The sequence below is a fragment of the Typopeltis vanoorti genome, chromosome 9 (assembly GCF_054136105.1).
Source record: "Typopeltis vanoorti isolate ZY-2024b chromosome 9, IOZ_Tvanoo_1.0, whole genome shotgun sequence".
In the NCBI taxonomy this organism is placed as follows: Eukaryota; Metazoa; Arthropoda; class Arachnida; order Uropygi; family Thelyphonidae; genus Typopeltis; species Typopeltis vanoorti.
Window position 1 is genome coordinate 5,163,078 of NC_143557.1, and position 15,140 is coordinate 5,178,217.

At 35.5% G+C, this 15,140-nt stretch overlaps 1 protein-coding gene across 1 annotated transcript in view; it reads right to left on the reverse strand.

The window, feature by feature from the left end:
- eIF3l (eukaryotic translation initiation factor 3 subunit l) overlaps positions 1–12,917 on the reverse strand; it is a 310,545-nt gene extending 297,628 nt beyond the window's left edge. The window contains exon 1 of the mRNA XM_090398519.1: positions 12,799–12,917. Within this exon, the coding sequence (XP_090254645.1) occupies positions 12,799–12,831 (33 nt within the window). The 5' untranslated portion in view covers positions 12,832–12,917. The remainder of the gene's footprint in view (positions 1–12,798) is intronic.
- Positions 12,918–15,140: the final 2,223 nt, after the last annotated feature.

Genomic DNA, 15,140 nt, shown 5'->3' on the forward strand with positions numbered 1-15,140 from the left:
CCATCAAATATCTTTAAGTTAGGAGAGTGAAGGACTTTTGTCTTGTTCCAATGAACTCTCTCTGTCTAGTGTTGATAGCATGCTCCTCAAATCCAGACTGTTCAGGCTGAAGGTATTGAATATAAGGCTTGTATTCTTCTAGCCCATAGGTTCCCAAAGTGGGTGGTACCACCCCCAGTGGGTGCTGAAGCCCTGTGGGCAGGGGGGGCTATAGTGGGATCAGAAGCATTTGGGGGCATTCAGGCGGTCTAGGGGTCGGTGGCTCTTTATAGAAGAAATTAATAATATATATTTAAAAATTAATTGTTTTCGTGATTTTGCGATTAGATAATCATTTAAAATTTAAATATTGCATTTTAATTCATCTTATGCCCGTCTTACAAGATCAATTTTCTTTTTCAATTATTTAATCATTTGAAAATTTACCATGTTAGATAGAAATAGATGTCAATTTTCTATGTCAATGAGAAAATAGAGCTTGTATATATATATGTGTATAATAGGTTATGTTTACAGTAGCAAATATATTCGTTATATTTCATTTCAAAATATATATAAAATATATAAAACACTTCTCTAAATGATTTGTACAAAAATAAACCCAATTTTATATAATTTAATATTATGAGTAAAAATAATAATGGCAAGAAAGAAATAAAAATCGTAAATTTTAGTTAGCGTAGTTAGTACTAACTTATATTGCTAACTAGAGGGAAAAAACAAAGCAAATATTATTTGAAACTTATACTGTTTTCTGTGGTTATGTTTTGTAGGTTTGTTATTTATATCTTATGTAATTATTTTATTTATTAATTATTATTTATAATTATTCGGACAATGTCGTGGTCGGACGAACAAAATGCGCTTGTGTGCAAACTAAAAAATTGAAAAATTTATTCATTTTTTGCTATTGTAAAAATTGATCGTGCCATACAGGCTTTAGTCTATCCACGCAGCAGACAGGTCTTAACTAGTAGTATGTCAGTCAACTATTATGTAGGTAAGTCACTCAATTCAGCATGTTTTGAAAGGAATATGGGTGCTTGCAGTGACTTGTTCAAAGCACGGGCACGATGGTATCGCAAACAAGTCAATGCATGCAAGTCGATTCGGGCTAGATTTCAAATCTATAAATACCAGTAGTTTAGGAATAAGTTTCGTTATTTTTTGTGTGCTTTGCCAACAATCATCAGTCGAAAGTGTGATAGATAAGTGGAGTCATACAAAGTGTAAATTAAATCTTTTATTTTGTGAATATTTTTGCAAATTTTATTACTTCATTATGTCTGAATATAAGAAGAAATGTCGACAGTACAGTATTGAGTATTTGAAATATGGTTTTATTCAGTCTCCTACAAACCAATTATTACCCATGTGCTTGATCCAAAAAGTGTTTTCAAATGAAGCCTTCTAGGCTACAAGAATTTGACTAAAATGCATGCTGACAAAAAGGATTTGTCCTATTTTCAAGTACTAGAAGAAAAATATTTTAAACATCTAACTATATCAAAACTTTTTTTACGTCGTCCACTAAACAAGACAATGACGGATTACAAGCTTCTTATAATATTTCATTATTAATGGCAAAAGCTGGAAAACCACACACACTTGGTGAGGAATTAATCTTGCCGGCAGTAAAAGAAGTAATAAACACTGTGCTTCATAAGCCAGCGTCAGATATCATCAGGAAAATTCCTTCGAGTAATAATTCAGTGCAAAGAAGAATCGATGAAATGGCTGAAGATGTTGAAAAATCATTGTGCGATTATTTGAAGACATGCCAATTTTCCATTCAACTTGATGAATCAACTCTCCCAAATAATGAACCACTACTCTTATCATACATACGATTCATAAAAGGAGAAAAAGTTTGTCAAGAATTATTATTTGCTAAAAACTTGGAAGCGGATACAAAGGGAGAATCTGTTTTTAATATCATAAGTTTTTTCAATAGAAAGACATTCCTATTCGTAATATTTTGTCTGCTGCTACTGATGGTGCTCCAGCAATGACAGGGTGCCACAAGGGTTTCATAATGCATTTGAAACAAGCAGTATACCAAATGTACTCGCTATACATTGTGTTCTTCATCGTCAACATTTGGTTGCAAAAAATTTAAGTGAATGCCTACACACGTCGCTCCATTATGTTATTAGAGTAGTCAACAAGATTAGAAGCAATTCATTGAGTGACAGATTGTTTAGCCAACTTTGTAGTGAAAATGATGAAGATTTCAATCGTTTGCTGCTTCACACAGAAGTTCGCTCGCTTTCAAAAGGTATTTGTCTGAATCGATTTTACAATTTGTTTGATTCAGTACTCCAGTTCCTAGAAAACAGAGATGATGGATTGTGGGCTAACCTGATTACATCCAAAAATGACATCACTTATTTGACAGACCTCTATAAAATATTTAATGAAGTCAATCTACAACTACAAGGTGATGAAATGAATTTAATTAAAACAAAAAACATTACTGCTGCTTTTGTAGGGAAACTTATTCTGTTCAAGCGGAATATCGGCCGAGGGAAATATAGCGACTTTTCAAATTTATCAGCAGTGTCTCTCAAAAAGGAAGATTTACTTACATACTGCCAACACTTGGAGGTTCTCCATGCTGATTTCAATGAGTGATTCAAGGATATTCTAAACATGAATATACCAGATTGGGTTCTAGATCCGTTCTCACACATAAGCATAGCAGGATCATCAAATTTAGAAGTGGAACTCATAGAACTCACAACAAATGAAGAACTAAAAATAAAATTCAAAACTGGATACCAAGAGTTCTGGCTTCAAAAACCAATATCAACACTGTACCCTGGATTATGGAAAATAGTGCAGAAATCTTTAATTGCATTTCCATCTTCTTATTTGGCTGAGCATGGGTTTAGTACTGTAGTGAATTTACTATCTAAGAAAAGGAACTGATTGCATATAACTGAGAGTAGCGATTTTTGACTGTTTTTAACGAAAGTTGAACCCGACATTAACAAACTTTTAAAAATGCACCAGGCTCATACTTCACATTAATTTGTTATTTTTGCTTTGTATTTTTACTTTATAAGTTAGAAATAAATAATTTTGTAATATATTTAATGGTGATTTAATTATTACAATAAGATTCTTACTAATGCAATGCAATCTCTTAATTGTATTCCACATTTTCATATTTAAACCATTGTATGCATAATATTATTCGAGCATACATTTTACTATCTTTACATATGGGCTATGTTTCACTAAAATCGGTATAGCAATAACTGTGTTCAAGATGAAGCACATATTGGCCACTTCTTTTTAAAAATTTAATGGCATAAGCAGTAATGTATCATTAGTTGCTATTTACGTCAAAAATATCAAATGGCTTGAACGCGGAAAACTGTTATAATCAGGGGCGTTACAAAATTTATGTCTTGCAAAGTGGGAGGTGGCCCAAAAAAGTTTGGGAACCTATGTTCTACCCAAATAAAAGCAGATCTTCCTGTTTGTCCGAAATAAAATAACCCACAAGAGCAAGGAATCTGGTGGACACCTGGATAACTGAAATGTAGAAGCTTGTTCTTTGGAGAAGTGAGAAAGGTGGAAATTTTTCTGATGGGGTGAAAGGCAATAAAAATATTTAATAGTTTTAAAACTTTTGCTATGTGTTCACTAATGCCTTGCACATAAAGGATAGGAATGAGTTATTTCTTCTGTATTTGAAGAGGTAGAGATACCAAAACTGTTCAAAGTTCTTTTGATGAAAGGATTTTTATAACCATTAGATAAAAAAGTGGAAATAATTGTAATTCATTCTGTAATAGTTTATCCGAAGAACATATGAATCCAATTCACCCTATAAGAAGTAACTAAGCGGTTAGCCTTTTTAGATTTTTTAATTCACTGCCAACCAGATGGTAACCTACATTTCTCAGTTTATCAGAAGAAGACTCATACAGGCCATTATATCTGTGCTGAATCTAATCACCATCCCAGTCAAAAGGCTGTAACTATTAAAACACTGGTTCATTGGGCCCACTCCTTAAATCTTAGCAACCTTCCATAGTTGCTAAGATTTATGAGAAACTGATAAGAACTTATATACAGAACTGGGCAGATGAAAGCAATATTATGTTCTTCTGATGAACTATTACAGAAGAATTACAACATATTATTTCCACTTTTTTATCTAATGGTTATAAGAATTCTTTCAAAAGAGCTTTGAACAGTTTTTGGTATCACTACCTCTTCAAATACAGAAGAAATAGCTCATATTCCTGTCAGTTCAACCCTATTGAACATGTGCAAGGCATTAGTGAACACACAGCAAAAGTTTTAAAACCACTAAATATTTTTGTTGTCTTTCACCCCATATCTATATATATACACCTGGTCGCCAACTTACGACCGTCCGCACTTACAACTACAAAAAAAAAAAAAATAATAATAAATTAATGAATAAATTAATAATAAATCAGGCAGCTGCACGTACAATAACTATGGGATTGGATACTTATCGTACGATAACTATCTCTCACACACTCAGTCGCTTTTAAGCATCTGTTGCGTGTGGTGTATTAATTAAAATTCTACTGAAATACTACCCATAAAATGTCTAGTAAAAGGAAAATGCCTTCATCTACAGATACGCCAGCTAAGAAGTCAAGGAAAACTATTCATTTAGAATGTAAAATGAAAGTTATCCAGAAGTATGAAGGCGGAAAGAAAGTGAATACAATAGCACATGACTTGAAGTTATCACATTCCACGGTATCGACGATACTTAAGGACAAAGAAAGAATTCGGGAAGCTGTGAAAGGTTCGGCACCTATGAAGTCTACAATTTTAACCAGCCAGGGACCCATCCATGAAATGAAGAAATTGTTGTTTATGTGGATGGAAGATTTAACAAGAAAAATTCACCCATAAGCCTTTGCACAGTGCAAGCGAAGGCTAGAAGTCTGTTTCAGAGTTTAAAATCACGTACCGGAGACGATTACGCAAAAGATTTTCAGGCTAGTACTGGATGGTTTAAGCGTTTTAAAAAAAGATTTGCTTTCCATAATGTATGTGAGGAGAAGCAAGAAGTGCAGATGAAGCCCAAAAATTCGTTGATAGTTTCGACTCTTTAATCAAAGAAGGTTATCTACCGGAACAAATATTTAACGTAGATGAAACCGGCTTGCAATGGAAACGCATACCTAATCATACGTACATACACCAAGAAGCAAAAAGGATGCCAGGATTCAAAGCTTTTAAGGATTGGTCAACTTTGTTGCTTGGTAGGAATGTCGCGGGTTTTAAGCTGAAGCCTTTTTTCATTTATTGTTCAGAAAACCCTCGTGCATTTAAGCACATCAACAAGCACACACTGCCCATTTACTACCGTTCAAACTCTAAAGCTTAGATGACTCAAGCACTGTTCGAAGACTGGTTCGTGAACTGCTTTATTCCCCAGGCTCGTGAATATTGTGCAGAGAGAGAGGAATCCCTTTCAAGATTTTATTGATTATGGACAATGCCCCTGGCCACCCTCCTCATCTGGACGATCTTCAACATGATGTTGGAGTGGTTTTTATGCCACCTAACACAACCGCTGTCATTCAACCCATGGATCAGGGTGCTATTTCAGCATTCGAGGCTCACTATCTCAGAACGACATTCGCACAAGCCATCAAAGTGATAGATTCTGATGTTGATTTATCTTTGAGAGACTTTTGAAAGCAGTACAACATTCATCAGTGTATCGAGAATATTTCGACCACATTGGAATGTGTAACAAAGAATTGTATGTTGGGAATTTGGAAAAAGTGTCTAAAATGTAATGCGAATACATTTGAAGGATTTCAAAAAGGAGAGGAACTGGAAGTGATTACAGAAAAAAATAGTTAAATTTGCAAAAAATCTTAAATTAGAATGTGAAATAGAAGACGTAGAGAAGTTGCTAGATTGTGAAATAAAAGAACTTTCAGATGAAGAGTTGATTGAATTGAAAGCACAGAGAGCATCAGAAGAAAAAGAAAAAGAGGAGCCAGAAAAGAAATTCACTGCAAAGAGTTTATCAGATTATTTTTTGCAACTGAATAAAACTCTTGCCAGTTTCGAAGCAATGGACCCTAATGTCGAACGATTCACAAAGGTTGAACATATCATTCAAGATGCTGTGTGTTGTTATCGTGAAATATATGAAGAAAAAAAAGAAACTAACTGTTCAAACAAAGCTCAGCATGTTCCTCATCAAGAGAACATCTCCTACCTCAACCCAAGAACATGACCCTGAAGATCCACAATCCAGCACAAGCAAAGATTAAAAATTGATTTTGTAAATTTTATTTGTATTAATGTTTACATTAATTTTAGATTGTATTTTTGTGTTTACAGTATGTGCAGTATTATTTTTCACATTATGTACAATATATATAATTATAAATTTAAAAGATTATAAAAATAAATTTAAAAGATTATAAAAATAAATTATAAAGATGATAAAAAGATTAGAAAGGTTAAAGAATACTGTTAATAAATATATGGCCGACATACGACCAGATCGACTTACGACCTGTCAGCCAGAACGGAAGTCAGTCATAAATCGACGACCAAGTGTGTGTGTGTGCGTGTATATATATATACACGCACACACACACACTGGGGGGGGGGGGGCTTGCCTCCCCTGATGCCTATGGCATCCAATCCCCCTGAGTTCTGGACTGGTAGGCCAGTTCTCCTTGAATTCTGATGACTCGAAAGGGCCCCCTTACCCCAAGTTCTGGACTGGTAATCTGGTTATGCTACTTTCAGTAATGGACACGTACTGTTATTTTCATTGTTTGATTTGTAGGATGTAGGTTTTTCATTGTTTAAAAGCCTACATCCATTTCAAAGCTGACATCACATCCGTTTCCAATTTCAGCTTATCATTTTTTATAGTATAGAGTAGATATATATATATATTTATTTTATAAGTTAGAAAATTTAATGACCTTTTTTTAGTTATCTTACATTAGCTACTTATGTGGCACCTATTGGAATTATCAGTTATTGTTTGATTAGATTACATTACTTTTTACATGTACTGAAGTTGTCTTTGATAATTAGGTGAAAATTATACTAATAAAATAATATTTTACAAGAGTTTATTCCGATATTATAATTTAATTAAACATGCCTACTCACACTTCCTTATTGAAACAAGGACTGCAATATGCAAATCCCAAATGACCCAAACCAAAATGCAGTGTTGTCTTTAGTGATGCAAAGAGTGTTTACAGTGAGACATGGAAGCTTGAAAACTGTTATGGAGTGACAAATCACACTACATCCTGTACCAAACAGATGGACAGATGTGGGTGTGATGGATGCCCAGTAAATATCTCCTACCTAAGTGCGTAACCCTGACTATGAAATTCAGAGGTGGCAGTGTGATGGTATGGTCCTGTTTTTCCTGGTTTGGTCTTGGACCTCTGTTTGTGGTGCCATGAACAATGAACTCCAAAGAAATCTGGACATTCTGGACAATAGATCATGTCATAAGGCTGCTGCTGCTGTAACTGCATAGTTTGTGGTGAAAGTCACCACATTTGACTAGCCTCCACAGAGCCCTGATCTCAACCCTAATGAACATCTGTGGAATGAAGTGTCAGGTGAGGTCAAGGAATGTCTGCTTCATAATAGTCCAGCACCTCATTACATGCCTACACCAAAAACAGTCCAAAATTCCTGCTGATCGCTATCTTATGCTGGTGAAAAGTATGTCCTGTAGGACTGCTGCAATCATACATCTTATTAAAGTGGGTAATGTGGCTTTTGTGCCTTACACTATGGTGTCCATCGACTTCTTTTCAAGCTATATATGTCTGTCTCTCCCTCTGCGTGCATTATTAGAGCATGCTCTAGTAGAGCATTCCAATTACCCATTACTCTCTATGCAAAATCTATTCTTTACTTCCAAATACCTTTATGCAATTTTCAAGGAGTGTTTGTTCCTCTTATCCATTACATTTTTTTTATATCAATCTCACATAAGAGGATGCAAAACCTATAGCATATTAGGTGCCACGTGTGGGCAAGTGGTCAAAAAAAAAAAAAAAAAAAAAAAAAAAAAAAAAAAAAAAAAAAAAAAAAGGAACTTACTGATATGCTTCTTCAAGAAATGGAGATTATATTCTTTCAGGAAACATGTACGGAAGACTGTTTCAAAGATGAGATGTAAGGGATAAGGCATTGGTTTGTTATATTTGAGGCTGGGATGAAAATGAAAGAATGATAACCAGCAGCTGCTCGTGTATTTGTGGGTTTGAAGGAAAGTGGTGAAATGATATCAGCTGGTTCAGCAGAAGAGCATCCGTGAAATTATCTGTAGGAGAGGGATAAAGCAGAAATCAGACTGACCAGCATGGGTCTGTGAGACGTTTCTAAAGCTCCACTCCATATGAAACAACATTACTCACCCAAACAATTATCCGAGTTTACATAAGTGATGGTGGTTATTGATAAGTGCCTCAAAGTATGAAAACACCAAAAGGAAAATTATTTGCTGATTTAATACTTTGCTGGATTTCTAACTACCATTTTCAGAGCACAAATTACAACTGTGGTAAAACATAGCACTTTAATGTAAACAAAACGATTCAAACTCTAAATGAAAATGAACTAATATCTTTTCAACGTACCCCTGTAGGCTATATAAAAATAGTTAATTCTAATGTAGTCTTAGAATGACTATCTCCCAGATATTAGGGATAGTGTGTCAGAAATGTGTCTGATGAAATTTAGTGAGGTTGCTGCCCCAGTATGATAATACAGAGTGGAGAAGAGCAGCGATAACAGATGAGATGGTAGCAAGAATGTATAGGAAGAGAAGCCGGGAATAAGTAGATATGTGGAGTACATTTGAGGATAGAAGAAATATATGCAAGAGATTGATATATTTGAATGCAGAAGGAGGCAGGCATTTGAAGATGGATTGTGCCCTCTCAGTATAGAGAATCATAGTGGAAATAACACTAATGACTCTGAGAGTATATGGTGTGAGAGATGTTTATATAGCACAAGATATTTAGTGGAATGTTGCTATACACCAGGGTATATAGATGGATGAGCAGGATATGTTTATGTGAGTGATCATTATGAAGGACTTCAACTATAGTGATATAAACTGGGCAGAAGGAACCACATTCAGTAATAAAGGAACAGAATTTTTGGATTTCTTGAGTTGCAACTGTCTTAAGCAATATGTAGTGGAGGGAACACAAGATCAAGAGTTTTGGATTTGGCCTCTGATGAAATTTAGCGAGGTTGCTGCCCCAGTATGATAATGCAGAGTGGAGAAGAGCAGCAATAACAGATGAGATGGTAGCAAGAATGTATAGAAAGAGAAGTTAGGAATACGTGAGTGATCATTATGGAGGACTTCAACTATAGTGATATAAACTGGGCAGAAGGAACCACATTCAGTAATAAAGGAACAAACATAGCATCAGAAGATACGATTGTTACTGAGATGTGACTGATACCTGCCACCAGTTGGTGAGAGTGACCATGTAGTCCTGACTTGAGGGATGAATAGGCATGTGGAGGTATCAAAACAGAAGGAAGTTATGTAGAATTATAAGGCAGGCAACTATCATTGCCTCAGAAACCAGCTTGCAGCAGTACAATGAATGAAAGAATTTGAAGGAGGAAGGATCATTAGTGCATGGGAGATACTTAAGAAAAAAACTGTTAACAGCAATGACAAATTGTAAACCTCAAGTGAAGAAGATAAAGCAATCTGGAGTCAAATGGATGACAAAAGGAATAAAAGAGGAATTGCAGATGAAAAAAGATTATGAAATAACGAGAGAGAGAGACAGAGAGAGAGAGGTGGAGAATAGCTGCATGAGGAATACAAAAGCTGAGGCTACAAAAGTGACTAATACTATAAGGAGAGAAAAATTAGAATATGAGAAAAGCTAGCACTGCAATGCAAAGGAATCCCAAGGAGTTTTGTGGCAAGTAGGAGGGAAAATAATGGACGGATTACCTTACTGGGTGAAGGTAATCCATCTACGGGCCTTGGCTGACCAATTCAGTTGCAACACAGTTCAGCTACTTAATGATCACTTTATTAGTGTTCCATCCTCACACTACAGACTTTATTCTTAGAAGGATAAGTGAAGTGTTAGAAGTGAATGAAGAGAAAGAATTCCAAATACCGAGTACAGAAAATGTGAGTAAGGCAAGAGGGGGGGGGGGGGACTAGATGGAATTTCACATGCTTTAAAGGTATGTGCTGTGAAACAGTCAGAGAAAGAAAGGCTTGTAATGGGATAAGTTGCTGGAGAGTGGAAGTAGGGTAAGATAGCACTCTTGCATAAATGTGGTGGTAGACTGCAGTTATCCACTTATTGGCATGTTTATATTCCTTCCATAGTTGCTAAGATTTAAGAGAAAGCTAGCGTAGTGGATGAGGCTAAAGCATATACTGTCAAATTTGGTGGATTTTTCAAAAGGCATCAGACAGGATGCCACATGACAAGTTGCATTTTAAGTTGCAACATGGTTCATCTCTAGGTACATTACTGGTCAAATCTTTACGTGAATGGTATTGTTACAGGATAACCTAAAGATAATGTTTAACCGCTCTTTCAGAGCATTAATTAGGGAAACTGTATGTTTTTACATACAGTTTCCCATTAAGTCAAACTATACAAGTTGAGATAGTAGTTAATATCATTAAGGTGGTGACTTTACAATTACCGACATGACAGAGACTGATGTGAGAATTGAGGTAGATGAATTGGAGGTATTCAGTATATTCAAAAATATCAATGTAAACCCTGCAGTGGGAATGGACAGTATGTCAACTTGTGTACTATGAGAATGTTCAAGGGAACTGGCAGTGCTTCTGATGAAGTTCCTTAACCTAAGTCTCTGCTCTGGCAAGGCTTCAAGGGAGTGGAAAGAAAGTAAGACAGGTATATTACATAAAGATGGCTCCGAGACAGAAGCAACAAATTGCAGACCAGTCAGCATCTCTGGAGTGGTGAAGTATTGGAAAATTTGGATAAAAGTAACCAATTTTTCCAACAGGTGGAGAGGATATAACACTCTATAGGGGACAACATGGCTTTATAAAAGGGAGGTCCTGAACAATAATTTATTCACATTTTATAAGGCAGCAGTGGAAATGGATAAAGGAAATGGCTATACTGCATAGAAAATTATTAGATAAGTTGGAGCAAATGGTAATGAATATGAGGTTGGTGACATGGATAGGAGCTGAGTGATAAAGATAACAGTGGTGTATGGTGGAATGAATCGAGGTGAATAAGGGTGACTAGCAGAGTGCACCAGAGCTCTGTAACAGGGAGATTTTTAGTTGTTTGCTGACGATGGAAAGCGAGAGGGCAATAGGTGATAAAGGTGATATGGATAACTTGAAGGACGATTTAAATAAACTGGCAGTGTGGGCAAAGGACAATGGTTGTCAATTTAACCCCTTAACGTACCAATTAAAAATCAGAAAGTGGTCGTTTTTCTGCCAAATTGTTGGGCGAGAGTGATTTGCTGGATCAAATTCATCCTCGCAAATTTGTGCAAATGCAAACGAAATAGCCGATACACGCCGTTGGCAAGTTTTCTCGGCTGAAAGGAAATAGGCACAAGATTGTCTAGCATCTATATTCGGTTGCATTTATATGTGAAACCAAAATTCAAAATCAATTTCGGTGCAATAAACAAAAGACGTGTCACAGATGTCTTTGTATGTTAAGGGGTTAATGTTGTAAAAAGCAAGGTAATGGACTTCAGGATGAAATGATTACTTCGTATTATATTGATGGTACCAGTTTACAGGAAATTGATGAGGCTAGGGATCTGGAGGATGACTGGATAAGATTTGAAATTCAGAGGACATACTGCAAGAGCTGGCAAAATACCTCAGAGGATTACTTGAATATGTATATTTATTGATTACTTGACAACACTGACAAGTAAAGATAGGGAGGTTATTATTCCTCTTTACAAGGCTATGATATGGCCACATGTTGACTGCTATGCAAAGATTTGGTCACCTCTATTTCTAGGGGACCAAGAGGTGACAGAGAGGATTCAGAGATGAATGGCCAAGTTCATGACAGGTCTGTGGAATGTACCCTATGAGGACAGACTGAAGGTATGTGTTGCATAATTTAGCAAGCAGAGCAAGAAGATATGGTAAAAATATATAAATATGATCAAACTTACATAAGTTACTAAAGGGATTCAATAACATTGGCACAAAAGAAATTTTTCAATACATGGGGAAAACAAAGGGTCACACTTGGAAGTTCTCTAAGAGTGTGGTTAGTAAGGGTGTGCAGACTAGGTTCTTTACTCGGTGAGTGGTGAATGAGTGAAATGGATTGCCAGATGTGATTGTGAGCTTTTCGACAGTGAATAAGTTTATGGAGATGTATGATAGATATTGTGTTAATGGACAGTGTGGTTCTCGCGCGATGAGTCTTGAATCCATGGAGTGCCCGTATAAATAATAATATACCATGCGTGATGTACTTTGCTGGCCGAAGACTGTTCGAGTGGGGGGAATCAGATGTCTACTAAGTACCTTATCGTTAATAACATTAATGTGTGTTTTCAGGGCCTTACGATAAACATTACTTATTTTTCAATCTAAAGTAACACGTCCATTTTGGCATATGCTTACATTTTAAGACGAACTGATCACTAGCACTCTCAGAAACATTTATCCATCGAATGTTACGATAGTAATATAAGTTATTAAAATATGAATATATCTACTTAATTTCGAAACTGTGATATTATGTATAACAGTACCTCATTTTCAACAAATTCTTCGCCTTCGTACATTATGAGTTACAAAAAGAAAAACCAAAGAAACTTAACACAGTAACGAAGCACACGTTCCGCACACAGCAGAGAATGACCTCTACTTTCTTAATCGGCGTATGTATTTCAATACGTTCATTTTAATAAAAAATAAATTTTCTTCTGCTAAAGTCACATTTAAAATATTAAGGTTAATTATAATCATCAAGAATTTTTTCCTTGCGCATTGTAGAATAACCTCAATTGAGACAACTTTTACCACAAAAAAATTTTACGAAACTCCACCCCATGAATCTATAGTTATTTTTTTTTTTTTTAATATATATTTACTCACACACGAGTGGTACATGAACTTAGAGCACATCAGTACCATGTGTGAGGTGCAGATAAGGATTGAAAAGTAGAAATCTATTCGCATTCTTCTGAAAGATCTGTAGATTGAAATTGTTGAGAAACACATCATGGGGAAGGCTATTCCAGAAGACAGAGGTAGATAAAATAAATCAGGAAGAGGAGAAGCAGGTTCGGTGAGTTTGCAGTTGCAATGTAAAGGGATATTGGACAGGAGCTGCACTTGTTATAACATGCACAGCAAGTGGAGAGAAATGTTTGTCAATTCACTAGAGTAGTAACCATGGAAGTACCTGTAGAAGGGATACAGAGCTAAAACACTGCGTCGGCATATAGAGATTGAATTGAGCCTGTGAGGGAACGATTATCTATGAGCCAAAATGCTCTCCACTGGACGGCATCAAAAATTTTAGGAGGTTTTAAATGCACTCCTTCAGATGTGTGAACAGTATTCCAAAGATGGGCGGATTTGTATAGAGTTAGTAGCTGGATGGGTGTAAAATAGCTTCTTGAGCAGAAAATAATGCCTATTTTTTTTTAATTTAATATTAAAAGAAAACGGTTCTTATTTAAATTAAGGGGATATTAAATCCCACATTATTTCAAAGCCGTATAAGAAACTCAAAGATAGAAATCAAAGAGTTTCATGCCGAATATACGAGTTGCCCTAGTATTGAACCATGTGTTTAGCTTATGTTAGGATTCACCAAACTTTTATTTATTTATTTATAGTTTGCTATATATTCGGCATGAAACGTTTTGATTTCTATCTTTGAGTTTCTTATTCGGCTTTGAAATAATGTGGGATTTAATATCCCATTAATTGAAATAATTTTACATCACCAAAGTGAAGCCTTTTGGCTCTTTATTTCAGAAAATGGTTCATCATCATCAATTTTCTGATATGTACCCCCAATGGATGTACAGGTTACTATGACAGCATATTGTAAATAATATGACAGAATAATGTAAATTTACATTATTTTTTGTCAATAATTTTCCTCCAAACACAATGTATTATTCGTGAGCAATCCAATATTGTAATATCTAACATTCCGTGCTTTTTAGGCACTTGTGACGATCAATCCACCTAGAACGTCATCTTCCTCTGCACCTATTTCCTGCCATCTTGACACCAAACAGCTGATTTACTAACATTTCTGGCCTCATTCTACTTAGGTGCCCATACCACCTTAGATTACCTCTGCTGACACATACTTGAATGCTAATAATGTCAACATTCTTTCTAATATCTTAATTTTTAATGTGAATCTGCCATTGATGCCATCAGTTGACTTCCTTATTTTTTCTTAGAACTGTCATATCTGTGGCCTCTGGTCTTTGATCAAATGCTCTTTATTTCTAGCCCAACTCTCAGATCTATAATTTACAACTGGTTTGAACACTGCCTTGCACATCATTTTGGTGTTTTGGTTCATTTATTTCTTATTCCATATAAATTTATTCACCTGGCTACCCAACATACCAGCTTTGTTTCTTCTGTTGTCTAATTCCAGATTTATCCTGCCATCTTCACCTTCATTTAATCTGCCACAAATGCATATGATGGTACAACATAATGAGTTGTAACAATTTCGATAATTTGTGCCTACCTACCTTCTTCTCATTTAGCCAAAATAGTACATTTTCATTCATTACTGGAATCTATGGCATCCACTGTTTCACAACATTCCAGATTTCCTCCGTTTTTACAATAAATCATCATGTGGCAAAATCTTAATGGTCTTTACAAATATGACAGGCTGCAAATCTCACAATATGCTTTTTGCCACAACCCGCATTTTTTTGAGTTTGCTGACCGGAATATATTATATAAAATTGGGCTTTGAATTATCTCTCTTCTTCTTTGTACTCGATGCTGAGGTATAGGGGAAGTGGACCTAGAAAAACTTTGAATACATTGCTCGTGACTCGGTATTTAGTAACTTCTCTATAATGTAATTTTCTTCTAAAAACCG